This window comes from Nasonia vitripennis (assembly GCF_009193385.2).
Source record: "Nasonia vitripennis strain AsymCx chromosome 3 unlocalized genomic scaffold, Nvit_psr_1.1 chr3_random0004, whole genome shotgun sequence".
Taxonomy (NCBI): domain Eukaryota; kingdom Metazoa; phylum Arthropoda; class Insecta; order Hymenoptera; family Pteromalidae; genus Nasonia; species Nasonia vitripennis.
In genome coordinates this window covers 3,036,609-3,054,987 of record NW_022279623.1, presented here as the reverse complement: position 1 = coordinate 3,054,987, position 18,379 = coordinate 3,036,609, and the positions used below count along the sequence as shown (strand labels likewise).

Here is an 18,379-nt window from a genome sequence, read left to right as displayed (position 1 = left end):
CAACCCGTCCCACAGTGTAAAGAGCTTTGTCCCATATGCGTCCTCCTCCGTTTCCTCGCACACGTCATGCAAATCGCCCCCCCCCCCCGGCGCGTCAACACGACCAAATATTAAACCGCCTGTTCACACGCCAATATTCCCTCCATCAGTATGATACACAACCTGTCCGTCGTCCGCAAGAAAAACATCATTTCTCACATACCCTCGCGAATGTCCGGTCGAAAAAAAGGTTCGCACCTTCATTAATACCTTGGAAAACGCGCACGCGCGGAAAAGCCGACCCTCGCACTTTCCGGTCTCCTGAATTTTCATGCGGCCTCTGAAAATATCAGGAGCTGTAGGAAGCGCACGTACATCTGAAGCAATTTCGCTCTCGCCGTTTTTTCTTCTCTGTGTCCCGCTATATATCTTCAGCTATACCGTATCGCACTCGCAAGCTCCCCCTCGAGCGAAATATCGGTATAAGTGTTCTCTCTCCCCTGCCTCCTTTAAAAGACCTTCGTGCCTATATTTTCCAGTCCACCCTCGAAGCATATTTCGAGGCTGCTGTTGGGGGGCAAACACAATTTCGGGCCGAGGCCTTGTCGAAATCGGGTCGTTCTCTCTCTCTCTCTCTCTCTCTCTCTCTCTCTCTCTCTCTCTCTCTCTCTCTCCCTCTGTCTTTGTGATTTTAAGGAGCTCGCGTGCCCCGGCGAGAGGAGACGTGTTGTACGTGCTCTGTTTGCCGAAAGTTGGATCCGAAAATATTTTCGTTGGAGATGAGGAAATTAGATCTCTGGAAAGAATTAGCGGTTAGCAGCTGACCTCTTCTTTGTTAATCATATTGTTGCACATATATAAAAAAGTCTGGAACAAACAAGGATCAAAGCGCAGTATACAGTTTTCTTTTTGGGTCAGAGTTGGACTAAAGCGAGGTTGATTTCCTCGGTGCACCCGCGCAGTTGTAAGACTGTGTTACTGATTCGACCAACGTTTTCTCATTAATAGAATATCAGTGCGCGCGCCATCGTTTCTCGCTCAGTCTATTCTCCCCTTTCCACAACAACTCAACGCGCTGCCGGCAGCACAATCTCAGATTGAAAAGCTCGCTCTTGAATTTTTCTCCGATAATTCTCTAAACGCCGTCGTGGCAAAACAATGCTCGGTGCCGCGGGACTTTGCACTCGAGCCGTGGGGGGCCACGAGAGTGCGAGACAGAGCCAGGTCATAATGACTCGCGTAATTGCGGTCGTCCTGGTAATTCAGTGCGGCTACCGTCAATCATACACGACCGCACGTGCGTAACGCCGCGTTAGGTACTCCGGGACCCGTGATAGTATAGACGCGAGTGTAGGGTGTGTATGTAGCTCTACATAATTTATACACTTATGTTTGAGCCTCCCTCGACAACTTCGATGTAAATTAGAGTGCTGAGCGATTACACCCTGTTTGGCATTTGTTCAGGAGATTAACAAGTTTTACTGCTAATTGCCGGGTGTACTTTTTGCTCTGGTATCGGGTATGAAAAATCGCTGGTGATTAGCTGGAGCTGATATCGACGCTCGCTGCGTGATAGCACGTCACGCGCTATAACGTACGATTGTGTTACATTTGAAGTTTAAATGGTTACACTATACTATCTCGACCGGCGTATACTCGTCGGAGTTCGATCCAAGTTTATGGCGAGTTTGCGATTATATTATCGAGAAGGCGAATTAATTTTTCTGCAAGTATACGAAGTTTTCGGTGATATCTCGAGATAGGACAATCTCTCGAGTAATTCGCTCCGAACGTATACAAGTCCTTAAAAACAAATTCAACTTTGCTTATTTAAAACTTGAACCGCGTGTCATATATGATATATCTCAGTCAAGTGAGATCCACTAGTTTCCACGATACATCCCGACTCAACAAGCCAGAGTAAAATAAACAAGACCGAAAAATGGTCAAACTTAAATTCTCAATGCAACGCGGGACGATCTTGTATCAGACTCTCGACTTTCCTTTTCCGCCGCGAACTTTTGTTCTCTCCCGGCGTACAAAGTATACACAACTGGGGATCGGCGAGTACGATATTGTTCCGCGACAAAAAAGATAACCGCCGTAAAGGTTCTCTCGTCGGTCGACGACAGCAGAAAACTCAACAAGTCGCGCCGTTTACGAGGAAACAATAGCCGACTGTTGTATCTCGGAGAGAAATCGCGCGTGCTAGGCTCGCCGAAGGGAAAGAGGAGATTTATTCAAAACGCACCGCGGAGCGTGGTATACCTCGGCTTCCTATCGGTACTTCAGAAACTCCCTGCTGTTATATTATACGAGAGAGAGAGAGATTTTAGATTTTAGATTTAGATTTAATTGTTTTTTATTGTTGTACATTGTGTTGTACATATACAATTATAGTGTATTATAAAAAGAATAAAAATGTTGTGTAAGGGTGCCAGTGCGTGTGAAGAGTGTGAAATGGAATGAAGTGAAATGAGATGATTGAGAATGTGTGTATGCTTGTGTGATGTTTATGTGTTTTCCAGATTGAAGAAGTAATTTTTAGCTGCTTGTTTAAAGTGTGATATGGATAGTGTGTTGCGAAGATGAGATGGAAGGCTATTCCAGAGGTAGGAGGCAGGGCGCTGATGAAAAATGAATTCTTCAGCGTCTCCGTCTTGAAGGACGGGATGGCCAGTGGAGTCACCTCACCCCTCACAGGCCTGAGCGTGACGTGGAAATCAAAATAGGCTAATAGATAAGTAGGTATTGAGGTGTTGAACATTTTTCTTAGAAAACAGGCCATGAAGTATTTCCTACGTCCGGCGGTGTTAAGCCATTGCAGCTCACGCCTGTAAGGGGAGATGTGCTCGTCCCTCCTCACACCGTAGATATAACGGATCCCCGTATTGACAAGCCTCTGCAGTTTTAAGTCAAGTTCCTGAGTCAGGTCACAGTAAGCAAGTGAGCAATAGTCAATGAGGGGAAAAAGAAGTGCATGCACTAAATGTTGGCGCAATCTAAGGCTAGTGCTTTTCCGAAAAAATAGAGACGGTACATTAAAGAGTGAGCACGTTTACAAATTTGTGTAACGTGCTCTTTCCACGTAAGTTTGGAGTCAAGCACCAGCCGCAGGTTGCGCACCGATGATTCAAAGTTGACCTGGGCTCCCCCTATATTTATATAGGTGTTAGCAGTACAAGGTAGAGCGTTTATATAGTAGGGGGAACCCAGGACGATAGCCTTAGTTTTAGTTACATTTAGTTTAAGTCTATTCAGCGCAGCCCAGCCCATTATCCTCTCGGCGTTAGCGCTCATCCTGACAGAACAGGAGTCAAGCTCCTCGAGGTAGCATTGGCTGTAGATCTGCAGGTAATTCGCGTAGATTAGATAGGACACATCTGAATCTAGGCAAAAACCAATATCATTTATGTACAACGAGAACAACAAGGGGCCTAAAACTGACCCCTGTGGGACACCGGTGTTTAGTGGTAGAAAGGTAGAGATCTCATTGTTGTCACCAATGACGGCCTGTTCTCTTCCCGAGAGGTAAGATGCAAGCCAGCGGATAACCTGCTTGGAGAAGCCGAAGGAGGATAGCTTTCCGAGTAGCCTGACGTGACACACCGTATCAAACGCCTTGCTAAAATCAAATAGAAGTAAAAGAGTGACCTTCTTCCTGTCTATCCCAAGCCTGACATCATCAGTCAGCTTAATTAAGCCAGACTGCGTGCTGTGGTCAGTGCGAAAACCAGTTTGGAAGTTGTCAAGATAAAGTCTTGTTTCAAGGTATTCAGAGATTTGATTGTGCACCAGCCACTCCAGCGCCTTGGATAGGAAACAAAGTAGAGAGATCGGACGGTAGTCTGTTACAGCTGTTGGAGAGTTGATATTGTTTAATGCTCTTACGAGCGATGACTTCCAGGCGGAAGGAAAGCGTGCCTCGCTCAAAGACAGGTTGAAAATTTGACAAAGTAAAGGAGCGAGTATTGACAATGCTTTGAAGATTACGACCTGTGGGATGCCATCGCTTCCCCTGGCCTGGGTATTGAAGTGTGATATTGCAGCCAACACGTCCGACTCTGTGATAGCCCTGAAGATGAAATGTTCAGGGAGGTCTAGACTCTCAAGGGTTCGCAGATACTCCTCAACAGATAGAACTTGAGGATCATTTGAGATGGAACTAAAGTGTTTGTTGAGAGCATCTGGAGAGAACCGAGCAGGTGGAGAAGATTTAGAGGTAGTAATACCAAGATTTTCAAGCTCTCTCCATATCTCTGCAACGTCGGTCAGAGTAGACAAACGTGAATAATAGTAATTCAGCCTGGCCTCCTCAACCTGTCTATGAGCGTCGTCCCTTGCGATTCTATAAAAGTATAGATCCCAAGGTAGTCGACTTCTGCTAAAGCGCCTGTAGAGTCTATTCCTTTCAGTTAAAAGGTCACAAAGAGCCGCGGTGAATCACGGGTGACGCTTACGTCCAGGTGTCACAGTCTTTAATGGGGCGAGATGATTTATGGCTTTCGTGATGTTGTCGTTAAGGAGAGAGAGAAAAATTTAGAGTATATGTAAGCATGTTACAGGCTATTAGAAATGGGTGAATATTAAATGAACAAATCAGTAATTTATACTAAATAAAATAAATTTCATTTTATTGAACTGGTATAGGAAAAAATTTTCGTTATATAAATACGACTGCTCTAGCGAGACGCCCGTGCGAGACTAAAACACTCGACAAAGGGTCTGCAGGCCTTCGACGCATATGCGTAGTTTTCTCTCTTTCTAGACTCCGATTTCATGCTACAGTTCTGGACCTATACATAAGCAAGTCGAGTCATTTTTGTATAGTGCGTAACATTGTGAAACTATATTCTTAGTTGTAGTATAAATTCATAGCAATATTCCAACAGTCGCTGAGAGAAATGGGAACCTAATTAAGGAAGTTTCGAAAATCGAGTATACAGAGAGTGCTTTACTTTCGCGCCCTGAAATTGTGCGCGTCTCAGGTTCGAGAGCACGTAGGTGGGCTGCGGGATTTAAGCGCTTGGATTAAAGCCCGTGCTTTGCATACTTATTTATCAGGCAAAGGGACTGATGGGCAGACGTTTTCCACCGTTTTAAAAGCTTGCCCCGAAATGAATTTATCTTATTTATATTTATGTACTCTTCGTCCCTGAAAATTTCTAAAAATTATTACTGACAAACTAGTAAATCACGCAAGACTGCCCGCCTGTGTTTCGAAGCGAAAAAAATACAGCCGTGTCATCCAGCGGATCCGTCAAAGATTTGGATTTTAACTCTAACGCGAAGAGCTTCCAACGAGAGCGTGAGCATTAATGGGAAAATAACTCCACTGCTACGCTGCATCTTCCTTTTTTGCATGCAGGAATTCGAGATTTCCGTGTATGCGCGTGGACCTATTTACGCCTCGACAAACACACCCGCGGTAGATCTGTGCAGCTGCGCCGAGGCTGTATGTAAAGCGGAATACCACCGGCGACAAATGCCATACGCAGCGTTATCTCGTGGACCACGGCGCAGCGTTGTCTATCGCAGATTGGACTGTACGTGACTTTTCCTTTTTGCCCTCGAGACTGCCGCGGATTTTTAAATTGCCCGCTGGTCTGTACGTACTATGTGTGTGTGTGTGAAGTTAAGAGACGAACGTACACGCAGAAGTGGTTTTTAGAGCTTGCGGTTTTTGCAGTCCGAAAATTAACCGGAGCATTTTTTGCGACAGATTTAACGAGAGTGACGTTTTTATATTCTATACGACAATGAAATCTTTTTACAAAAATGAAACTCTTTACAATTCAATCACGCTATTGTGTACAGTTATACACCAAATGATTTTTCTTATACGTTCTGATGTTTTGAAGTTATTCATACACAGGCTGCGATGTTTAAGAAATTTAAAAGCTTGATCTCGCCAGTTTTTCTAAAAACGCATAAGAACATATGTGATCCAAGTTCTAAGAAAGAATAAGTACTACAAAGTTTTGGCAGAAAAATAACAGGACGCGCGCGCGCGCGTCCTGTTAGTTAGTCCTCTAAAAGTTTGGAGCTCAAGACTCTTGCGCGCCGTACGAGACAAAACGCTGTTTTACCCGTTTTCCTCGATAGTTTACTCGAAGCAATGTTTGCGTTCTAAGAAGTAGTTCACCGTTCATACGTTACGTAATCACTAACTCATATAATGATAATAGTGAACAACTTAATTAAATGTCTCTCGAGAACAGTCGTCGATAAGAGAATGCGTAAAAACCCAGTGCTACATAATTAAAATGTCGACCTTTCTGTGTGATTACAGCGGACGAGTGGGGTGACGGCTTTCCGTATCAGGTGCTGATAGGCACAGGCGTGGCGCTCATGGCTCTGGTGCTGCTGGCAGCTGTGAGCTTTCAGTGCTCGTCGACATGGCGCTGGCTCATGGGGGTGGCTCGTCAGGACGGCCAGGACGATGTCGAGGGCGATCTCTCGCAGCAGAACGCCATACGCATCAGTCACTCGCTGCCCGACTTGCAGTCCGAGCCCATCACCCACGAATACGTGCAAGAGCAGAAGGATAACAAAAAAGTACAGGTTCCAGGCGAGAATAGTTGTCGTAGAGTAGATGTCGCCTGTTGGTCTGTATGTTTGCACGTTTATGTTTATTTTTAGTTGAATATGTTCTTAGCGCTTAAGTTTCTTTAATTTTCTAAATTAAGACCATTTTTTAGATACATTTGAAGTTAAAGTAATGCTTTTCAAAGTTTGTGCAATGCGTTTTCTCGTTACATTATGTTACTGAATCAGCATATTTCAATTGAATAAGATTTAAATTTCTAACAATCTGAATCTGCCTGCATAAATAGCGGTGGGCCGAAATTACGCCAAAAACGGTTTTGTTAGGCCTCTTACTTGAGCCTCTTACGCTATAACTGCGTATCGACGTAAGACTTACAATTTTCATCTTTATGCTCTTAGTCTTAATTTTAATTATATTACAAGATTCTGTGTTTTTCCTTACAAATGTTATTATATGCAGAGCTTTCTCCTCTCTGAACCTTAAAGCATGTGGATTACTTATTGTTAATCTATGCTCCGTAAAAGAGATACACAAAACATTTGCCTCTGTTGTTCAAACGGATCATATAATTATAAGATGTATTTTCTTCAATTACAATAAAATAATGTTCATCAAATACATTTTAATAAACAGTACGACATAATTTTTTTATTTTTCCATTCAAGGTGCTGAGACAAACAACACTACCTATCGTACCCATGAGACATCAAAGTTTCCAGCGTCAACTATCGCACCGACTCGACTTGCCTAACATCAAATTTAGCATTTGTAGTCTAGAGAATCGCAGCGATTCACGTCTTGGCCTTATCAAAGTACGCATTCTATTATTACTATTATTACATACAACGCATTAATTTCGCAATATCATGACAAACAGCGCATACATCTTACTTTAACGTCGCGTATATTACTTAAGCATAAACTTTATACGGCGCATTTCTTATAAAGATATTATAACGAAATCATGATCGATTATACCCCAAGCTCTAATCGAAACGCGACCTTCGCATTTTCCTTTCATTGCAGCCGGAGCTGTATAAGAAGGATTTGACGCGTCAGGAGAGTAACGAAAGTTCGAGCACCGGGGAAATGGAGAGCGCCGGAAAACTTCACTTTGCCCTTCGCTACGACAAGGAGATCGAGGGTCTTGTGGTGAAGGTAAGCCGTGCCAACAAATCTCCTTTCAATCACACTAATGCGATCGGGTGTCTGCTGCTGATGTTTAACGTGAGCAAATGGGCAGTTAATCCAATGAACACACGCGCTTTCAGAAGTCAAATTTGCAAGTTAATTGATAAACATACGTGTGTATCTGAGATAAAGATAATAGGTTGATTTATAATAATTTTACAGGTATTATCTATTACATCCTGTAATATGGTATATCACTACCCGACTAATGTTTGAAAATGGTTGATGAATTGGCATTAAAATTGTTTATAGATATGAGACAATCTAAATATTTGCACGACTCTTGAAGAAAAATTACCGATTAAAAATTCAGTAAAACCATCCATAACCGTTCACATTGCGATCATGAATAGTTGCTTTCTGTTCATTAAACCACGCCCTTATTCCAAACCGATCGGTCAAGCGCCAACATAGCCGCAACTTTCTTTACAGCATTGGTTAGCGGGTAACCAGTATTTTAGGGGCACGCACTCTCTCGCCGAAATGATTCTAATATAGTTACAATGCGTTACATACCAATGTATGTATTCTTTTTAAATATAAAATTGTTTATTCATCACATATGAAGAAATAGGTCAAACACGTGTTATGTAAAATTGTTTACGCAGCAATTGCACATCTGAATACTGTCGGAAATTCTAGTAATCAAAGTCCATCAAATGACAAACCGCTAGTAGCTAACTTGAAATAAAATGTAGAACATTTCAAACTTTTGAGCTGTATTATTATTAAAAACTAAACTGCACATAAAGCTTAAAAAATTGTATCTACTTTATAAGTTTGTAAATCTTGTTATAATTTAATCGTACGTTCAACACCATTAAATCAAAATGAAAAAATTCAGATACGATGGCACGCTGCATCAAACAAAAATTAAAATTCAGAAACAACAGTATTCGTCAATGAAAGCATTATAAATCTTGCAACAGCTTGAACCCTTTTGACACTTAAAAATTCAATGAAATTAACGAGCCCATTATCCTTAAATGGCCGCAAATGTATAATCACGCGAAAAGCGTTAACATAACAAAAAAACTGCAAAGCTCGTAAAAGTTTATTATTGGTCGATTTCATATAGCAGCATATGCACCGTGCCCGTGCTCTATATATACGCTGCAAAACGAGATTGTCCAAATGAGATTGTCGCGCCTGTAGCATCCACTCGCACGCTCTAATATTGACGACTTGTGCGCCACAGCATTGTCCGCTCGCATTCAGACCTTTCGACTTTCCATAAATACGTTTCATCGGCAAGCATGCGCTGCGTGACATTCTGACTTATTTGCATGCTTGCTTGGGATACTTGTTGACATACGTACACATGGAGACACATACATGAAAATACCTATGTAACTTTATGTTCGGGATTCCCGCAGGAGTTGTAAATATATTGCGCTACGCAGAATTACTGATCACGATATACTCGAGTTTAAATAGAAATGTAAATCGTGTTTGAAGGTTTAAAGGAATGTTTAGAAGTACGGTAAAGCAGTTTCTTGTACAATCAAGATATTTTTATATTTTTCGTACGGATAATCATTAATTTTATTTAATAATATTAATATAAACGTCTATGATACCTTTTGCATTATCGATTTTTTGGGATGTGAGTCGATACGGATATATAAAAACTCTAAAAGTTTTGAATCGATCTGCGGTTTTGCCAATTTACGGAACACGCTCAATCATGCCAAGGCCTCGTTGTGTTTGATGCACTGCCATTTTTCAAAACGTTGCAGGTGTTCCAGAAAATTCATGGCATCTCTAAAACGGGATTCTATTTTATAGTCGACAACGTGCAGCTGTGCTGTCTTTTAACTGATTATTGCTCCAGTAATCATAGTTTTGCGCTTTATAGAGTAAATTAAATGCTTAAATTTTGCTAATTGCATAAAAAATACAAAACTTGTATCTATAGTTTATGCTAAAGTTTTTGCAAAATTTATTATTTCTTTCTATAGTTATTTTTTTATATTATATTAGACAATTATTATTTACTTAACAAAAGCTTATACATGATTAGAAATAATAGTAACGCACATGTAGCTTGAATTCAACTGGTCCTGGGATAAGCAAGTGGCTCAATGGCAGTATGAATTGACAAGCTATTGCCTTACATAACGATAACGTATTGGTTTAAAGCTCACAGCAGCGCTGCACCGTGTAGGCAAAATCCTGCCAATGACAGTTTAATCTATAAGATGACTGGCGGCCTGTACACTATGACGGTGCTAGACTCTGATTATCCATTCTGAAATTAATCTTATTATAGAATGTATATCTATATACAACTTGTCAATTTACTTGCAAATTAGCTGCGTTTTCAAGGAATTCCATTTCAGTACACTGGATCTGAAATAAACCAATTACCTGATTTCAGATCCTATCTACTTTATACCTTATAGTAGACCATAACGTTGCACTAAAATGCACTTAGTTGGTTTACTTTCTTAACTGCAAATTATGACAGCATACGTAACGGAATACTTACTTTATTATTTTAGGTCTTGGAAGCTCGTGAGTTACCCGTAAAAGATGTATCCGGCAGTAGTGACCCTTACGTCAAAATTTATCTTCTTCCTGACCGCAAAAAGAAGTACCAGACTAAGGTGCACAGAAAAAATTTGAACCCGATTTTCAATGAAACCTTTATTTTTAGGTTGGTTTAGATTTTACTTAATTGTCAAGGTATGAGTTATAAATAAATAAACAAAAAATCATTTTCCACTGTTTTAGCGTTTCACACGAAGATTTACAAGAAAGGTACTTGCAATTCTCCGTATATGATTTCGATCGATTTTCACGTCATGATTTGATTGGACAAGTAGTTTTGAGAGACCTTTCTGATTGCACAGACTTTGAACATGAGATAGAATACACGATGGATATTATGTGCACTACACAGGTAAATATTACAATAATTTAATATTTTACTTGTTGCAACATCATATAAATTTATATCATACATTTAATGCAGGATAAAGTTGATTTGGGCGAATTGATGTTATCCCTCTGCTATCTACCCACTGCTGGACGTTTAACGCTTACTGTAATCAAAGCTAGAAATCTAAAGAAAATGGATATTACAGGCTCATCAGGTATATACATATTTAACAATTATTTATCAACGATATATGTTTGTACTGTATAATTTACCATAGCCTATAATATATGATACGTTTTTTGTTATTTTAGATCCGTATGTGAAAGTTTATCTATTATGTCAAGGCAAGAGAATAAAGAAGAAAAAAACAAGCGTGAAAAAAGGTTGCCTGTGTCCTGTTTACAATGAAGCTCTCGTTTTTGATGTACCTGCAGAAAACGTAGAGGATGTCAGCCTTATCATCAAAGTGATAGATTACGATAGGTAAAAATATTTTGTTTAGCTAAAAATATTGAATGACGGTTATTAAAAATACATGTTTTAAATTTAGAACGTTATTTACAAATTTAACTTGACTTCAATCACTAATTTTGTCTGTAAAGGATTGGATCGAATGAATTAATGGGTTGCACTGCAATCGGAGCAAGTTTCATTGGCATTGGAAGAGATCACTGGTTGGAAATGCTTGACAATCCTCGAAAGCCTGTCGCACAATGGTATACTCTATCAGAAACTGTTGCTGGGCACATTCCATCGGCTGATCAGTTACCAGTGAGCCTCAGTTGTTTAACTCGAAGGTAAGACAAATCGAATACAATTTTTACATCGATTGTTACATTGTAAATAATCCATAAATTTATTTAATAGTTAACATCACTGCTTTTTATCAAATATCATACAAATCTATTACAAGTGATTGAATATAGAGTTAAATGATAAATCCTTGCAAATGCTATCATTTACTTTTATAATACCTATTTACAGATGAAGGTGTCGATCTGAAAGTTGTCGTTATGACAAAGCTTTTAAGTCCAACAATCGTCTCCAATAATAGACGAGATAACTGACGAGAATTCATGAAGAAAATTCATGCTTTGCGTCCTGCATAACGTGGAAAGTGTGGAGTATATGTAAACACAGCGAATCATAAGATCGTCAACAGAAAACAAGTTAATTGCTCGCTCCAAAACTTAAAAGCGATACGATTGCGTGAAGCATATGTACCGTTGGTTGCAAATTATTATAGTTGCGCTTTCCGAAAGATAAACGAGGTGTGACGATGGCAATAATGAAAGGCGATTTTTATACGAATAATTTATTTGAAGGGTTTCATTTTTTACATTGCTGAATTAGATTATTAAGTCATTTTAGTTCTCTAATCTATAAATTAATTTTACAATGAATACTAAAAGCAGCGTTAGTTTGATTTATTAGTTTTTTAGAAGTCACTATAAGTATATTGTGACCATCCTTTTAACGTTTTACATCGGCAAAATTAGATAAAAGATGATAATATGACTAAAATGCGGTAATCAAGTTCACATAATTACGCAAGCAAAAAGGCCTTACTTTACAAGGATTAGATAAAATGAAAGACAACAGCGAAAGAAATGTAGGTAGACTATTTTGGAAATAATAGTTTGAAGAACATTGTAAAATAGTAAAATAGATCTTACGTATCGAGAAGTGGGCTGAGCATCCAAAAATACAACATGTTGATAATGAATATACACAAAAAAATAAATAATAATATCGTTGTTGATTGCATCAAAATATAATTTTTCATCCATAGTCTTATTCATTCACAAAGGAGGATCATACACCTAAAACAACACAATAAATATTTATTTATATACGGTGTTATGTAATTATATGAAATACAATTTAATTTGCAGTATAATAAAAGTAACATAAGAATTGGCATTAAATGTCAAATAATAATAAGCTAAAAGCACGAACTGCTGTAGATCCAGATAGAAGAAATATGTATCCTTCGCATAAAGAAAGTAATATATATTTCATATAAGATAAGAGTTTATGTATGTTAATATTGAATGGAATAAGGAATTCGTTAAATTTTTGTGAAAAAAATGAATTTGAAGAGATATCTGAATAGAAAACTATGATTTTCATAGCAATTAAAGTAAATTTAAGGTTCGAGACGATAAACATAAATTTCTTAGTTTTATTTGTGCATGTATTACTCAATATTTAGTTTGTAATTACTGATAACTCATCTCAATCTAAGTAGTTTTAGACAAAATATGTAATTTATTATGATACAATAGTTTACTTTCGTTTATTTCGTTCGTAATAATAAAAAAAGACAACATGTAACGTTCGATGCAACAAATTCTTGTATTATAGTATAAAATATGATAAATTAGAATTAAAGTTGATGTTGTATAAAAAATATCTTTTATAATTCATGAGAAACTGTTATATGAATCTCAATCAAATGCCAAATTAATATGCGATATTATATTAATTATCAGAACTGAGTGACTATCGCATATCCTATAAAAAATGATAAATGTTTTCAAAGTATGTACCAGAATCAATGTTCATAAAATCTACTTTCACCATGGTTAGTTTAAAATGATGTAAGAATTGCTTTTACATGAGGCGAAAAATGCATATGTTAGAATATTGTAAAAGTATATATTATGCGCATCATCTTTAATATCAAAAAGCTTTAAGCGTTTGAATTCGACAATAATGAAATTTATTGTTTATTTATATGCACTTACTTTATTATTCATCACGTATGTACATTAAAACATTAAAAAATGATAGCTTCATTTGTTTCTGGTTTTAACTGCCAAAGCACACAATAACCAGTATTTTTAAATAAATAAAAGATAAATTTTGTATTTAATACATTATCAAAATAATCTAAAAAATAAATTAAACTATCTAATTTCTTCTTTTTTGTTTAAGATACAATACATTGTTTAATATTACCTACAAGATTATAGAAGAAAATTAATTTTTTTTTCATTTCTATGTAATTGTTGTTTTTTACTGATTGTGTGAATGTTTAAATTATTTTAATATGACTATTCATTATTGTCGATGAGAGTACCTTTCTTAATGGATCGTTCGTGAGGACAATAAAGAATGTAAAGTGAATAAGAATGGCGTACCGTTAAAAAGCTCTAAATATAAGATACTTTATTTTTAAATCACTGAACTTATTTGCCAAAAGTCCATAATACTGTATCAGTAACATTGCTGCTCCAGAAAGACTGATGATTTAATAAATTATGATTTGTTATATATTACTCTACAAATGAAATGCATAAGTAGTCATGCATAGGTATTTTTAACATACCCACCATGAAGTTTGTACTTGTTTAAATCCGAAACGGGGAAAAAAGTACAAAGTTTATGTTGTTTAAATTTTTTTTTACAATTTTGTGTGTAAATTTATTATTTTCGCTCATTTTTTACACTGGTACCTATAACAAGAGTGAAAACTTACCCATAGATTTTTGGAGTCCGTTTAAGATATTATAAATTTACACAAATTACTAACTACTATAATTTTATAAATAGGTAGAGGTTGGTTCTTATATACATTTTAAAATGAATTCCTTCTGAAGTGTTACATCTTGATTTATCGCCCTTATCATTGTAATGAAGAAGTCATAGATTATTCTGTTTTTATTTACTTTGATAAAAAAAATTTTGTTCCTTTCGAGTAAGAATGACCTTGTATGATCAATGCTTTCGCCAACAAAAATGCCTGTAGAACTTTGCGTAACTTAAACGTAAACTGTAGCCATTTTGTTGATCTAAAAAGTGGAACACGTGACACTGGCACACTCACTCACTTTCGATACAAAGCAAATCGTTTCTAACTATGCCACAACTCATATAAAAATTCATATTTCAAAAATGTGGTATTTATGTACGTTATTTATCTGACAACACTGGTGATAAACTTCAGAAATTGATTAGCAAAAATAGAATATGTAGAAATAAAGTTACAGTTGTTCCGCTATCTAGGTTAATAAAGTGTTAATCACAGTTAAGTCCATGAAAAATAGTATATTGTGCAACGAGTGCGATAAGTTGCCAATTACGCACGTAGGCGGGTTGGCGCATGAGCGAAGCGAGTTCAACATTGAGCCCGCGTGCGTGCTTGGCAACTTATCACACTAGTTGCCCACACTGTTTTTCTTCACGAGAGCGAGGATAAAGTGCCGCATAACGCACGGTTTTGCCGAGGCTAAAATGGGAGAGGTTATGTAGACTGTTGGGGCACTGCGAGAAGCGTTGCTTTTTTTCATAATTCTACGCTTTTGCGTTGCGTTATTTTTCATTACGCAACGCATTTGCTTATAACCTGACGCTTTTACCTTTAACCTCACCCGATGATATAATTCGCCATTTAGCCAAGGCAAAACCGTTGTGTTATGCGGCACTATCCGAGCACGAGTGATAAAATGTAATTTTTTAAATATAACCCTCTCCTGACTGACGGACCTTTGCAACGAGCCTAAAGCTTTTTGAAATTAAAAGATCACAATATTATTGTGAGATAATATAATAAATCAGTAAATAAGAATGTATAACGACCGCAATATATTTTACTATGTTGTAGGAGCAACCATTAAGTTCTGGAATTTTTTATTCAGATTCAGGTAGAAGATCTATTTCTTAATGATCATAAGTAGTAATTTAAAAATACTTTTCGCGAATGATAAATTATTGGAAGTTATTTTCTAATATTAAAAAAAGAAACATTTAAATGTTAAAATGACTACCAAAGTTCGAAGATCAATAATGGAAGGTTATTGGTGATAACAAAAAAAAAACCCAAAAAACCATAATTCAAATGAAAAAATTGCCGTTCAAAGATCTTTATTAGTCGATTTCTACATTCAAATTTTATTGTTGTCGTCTTATGATTTTAGATTCTTTAACTAATTTATACATTGAACAGTCAATACGTAATACTGTTAATAATACTATTAATAAAACGAAAACTTATAACGTTAGATGTCTTCAAACTTCAATTAAATATTTTATTTAGTTACGATCAATTTAATCAAAAATTGTATGCAAATCAGACTTAGACCAGATATCCATTTAAAAAAAATTAGATTTGTTTGTATGTATGAATCAGCTGATTTGAATTTTACTAATGATTTTGTAATACAAAGGCAGAAAAGTGTGGTTTAAAAAAATTGTTTGTTATATTAAAATACTTTAAAAGTCTATAAATCGCGCATTTCATGATAAAATATCTACATGGCATCACTGTATCGTTCATATATAATGCAAGTGCACAAAAAATTATTATTTTATTCGGTTATGCATTAAGTTGTCTTTTTTTTTATTATTGAGTAGAATAATCCATACCTAATATAGTAACATAAATGTACAAATAAAACTATACCTTAAAAAATGTGTTTTAAAATTAGTAAATAAAGTAGTGTTTTTATTAATATAAATTTGTACATAAATTATTGATATTATTTTGTTTTCATATAAGTTCTATGATATAAAATTTATTTCTATGCTCTGTATTTGATTTCGAATGAATGTTTAATAAAAATCTGAAAAAAAACCCTCGTCTTTGTGATAAAACGTAGAAAAAGCTAATACCATGCACATAAACAAAACATTAATACTGTTAAAATAGGCATACACGATTTATGGAATTAATGTTTGCATACATATAAACAATAAATTATAGATTCGTAAAAAAAATGAGATTATATCTATGGACTATGTTGCGTTATTACTAACATGAGATTTTTTTTAAATAATTGTCAAACATAATGTTATAAATAATTCATACATGCATATTACGCTAATATATGAAAATATGATTGAAGTCTGCTTGTGTCGTATGAGTTTATACAAAAATGTTGTTAGTTAATAATTATAAAATACAATCAAGCCATTTTTTCTAATATTATCTTTCTAATATCTAATTTTTCTAATATGGCTTTAAAAATTAGTTCACGTAGATAATTATTATAATAAGGTTGTTCTGGACGTAACCGAGGGCTACTAAGGATAATAGCAAGTGCGGCGTATTTATTCTTTATTATTAATATATTCTACCTATTAGTAGTTTTAGCGAACGTTTCTCCGTCAGTTGCCTCTCATATGCGCGAATCGACAAGGCGATTCGTGGCTTCAGGCCAATACGGTTAGGAGTGGTTTTATAATCATTCCTAGACTGCCACGACCTCAGTAGGAAGTTTACTCCACGGATTTTGAAGGTCACTTTCAGTGCGGAGAGGCTAAAGGGCCGATCTGTGACTGCCAGGCCAAAGAGTCGAGTGGCGGGAGGCGTTCACGCGGGCACATGACTGTGTGTATATAGCTATAGATATAGAGGAGTGCGCGCACTGCTTCGAGTCTCTTCGGTAGTCCTCGGGAAAGCGTCTTTGTTTTAGCGGGCCCGAGTTATCGGCGGCGTTTAATAAGTAGAGCGTCAGTTCTCGGCGACAACTTGTGAGAGAAGGTCACACCAGGACCTAATCGTTAGGAGATTTCAATAAAGTCATAATATCTGATCAACAATGATTTCACAGTTTATTTTTGAACCTTCGTGTAGTCTTGCCACATACAAAGGTTTCAAGCTATATGCAAAATAGAATTTTAAGAGGCTCATGATTTATATTATCACTTTAATTTATGTACTTTAACGTAAGCTGACTAATCATTAGTGTAAATAATTGATTATGGGAAAATGAATGAGATTAATAATTGTTGTATGCATTACTATTTGCATTGCAGCCAGAATCATGTCTCACAGGTTCGATTACTATATGAGATCGCGTCTCAAAGATAATAATTATAAACAAGTGTCCTAGGTTTCAAAGATCTGTTGTGATCACACAAAATCTCCAAATTGGGGTATAAACGAATTAAATCATCGGAAAAGATGAATAAGAAAAAATCTATTTTTGGCAAAAACATATTTTTTGTGAAAATTTACTGAAAATATTGTCAATAATGTAATCAACATTTTATTTTCAAAGGATACGCAAGACTTCAGTACACGGAAAAATGGTTGATGAAGATAGCAAATGCGTTTGAAAAAGACGTACGTAAGTTCTAGTACTTGATAACACTTAGTACCTAAGTAATTTATAAATAAAATGAATAATTAAGAGCGATTTTTTTTAATAATATTTTTATTCACAAATTTATTGATAAAAATTATTGGTTGTACATAAGGCGTTATCATACTCTATTTTTCTTGTGTGCTAAATTAAAAAAAAATGACGTGGACTATATTAATTATCGCTATAATTAAATTTGTCTTTATACCTTAATATACTTAGAATTAAATTATTGTTTGCATTGCATTATTTATAATAAATAACTAAATATTAATGAAAACATGCAACATAGGTATAGGTACTTATGAGTGGGAATCTAGTAAATCATAGCAAATATACTTTTCTAATGAGTATGCATATCTGTACTCGTATGTAGATCGTTATAGAAAATATCTACTGTGATTGTGGCAAAAATAAACATTGTAAATTCAACTACGATGATATAAATACTGATACATACTTAAAAAATGTGTTTTATTTTTGCTTTGAAAATTTAGCGACAAATACTCAAAGTTATTTAATTTGTTTGAAAGATATGTTTTATTCAGCAAGCATAAATGATTTTCAAGAAAGTTATGTTTTATTTAATTATATCCACATCCAGTCATGTTCTTTATGTGGTTCAATTTGAACTCGATTATACATCGTATTTTTTTATATTTATTTAATTTAATTATGATTTTT

At 36.1% G+C, this 18,379-nt stretch overlaps 1 protein-coding gene across 4 annotated transcripts in view; it reads left to right on the top strand.

Moving 5' to 3' along the window:
• Nucleotides 1-18,163, top strand: part of LOC100118851 (synaptotagmin 9) — a 43,079-nt gene extending 24,916 nt beyond the window's left edge. Inside the window, exons 2-10 of one of the 4 annotated variants that reach the window (XM_008209641.3) lie at nt 6,272-6,591; nt 7,195-7,341; nt 7,556-7,687; nt 10,225-10,379; nt 10,457-10,625; nt 10,698-10,818; nt 10,916-11,087; nt 11,207-11,401; nt 11,589-18,163. In XM_008209641.3, coding sequence (XP_008207863.1) covers nt 6,272-6,591; nt 7,195-7,341; nt 7,556-7,687; nt 10,225-10,379; nt 10,457-10,625; nt 10,698-10,818; nt 10,916-11,087; nt 11,207-11,401; nt 11,589-11,592 — 1,415 coding nt within the window. In that variant the 3' untranslated portion in view covers nt 11,593-18,163. Of the gene's footprint in view, nt 1-6,271; nt 6,592-7,194; nt 7,342-7,555; nt 7,688-10,224; nt 10,380-10,456; nt 10,626-10,697; nt 10,819-10,915; nt 11,088-11,206; nt 11,406-11,588 lie in introns of those variants that run through there. The other 3 variants (XM_001602678.6, XM_016984709.3, XM_031925633.2) reach the window with 3 other exon arrangements.
• Nucleotides 18,164-18,379: the final 216 nt, after the last annotated feature.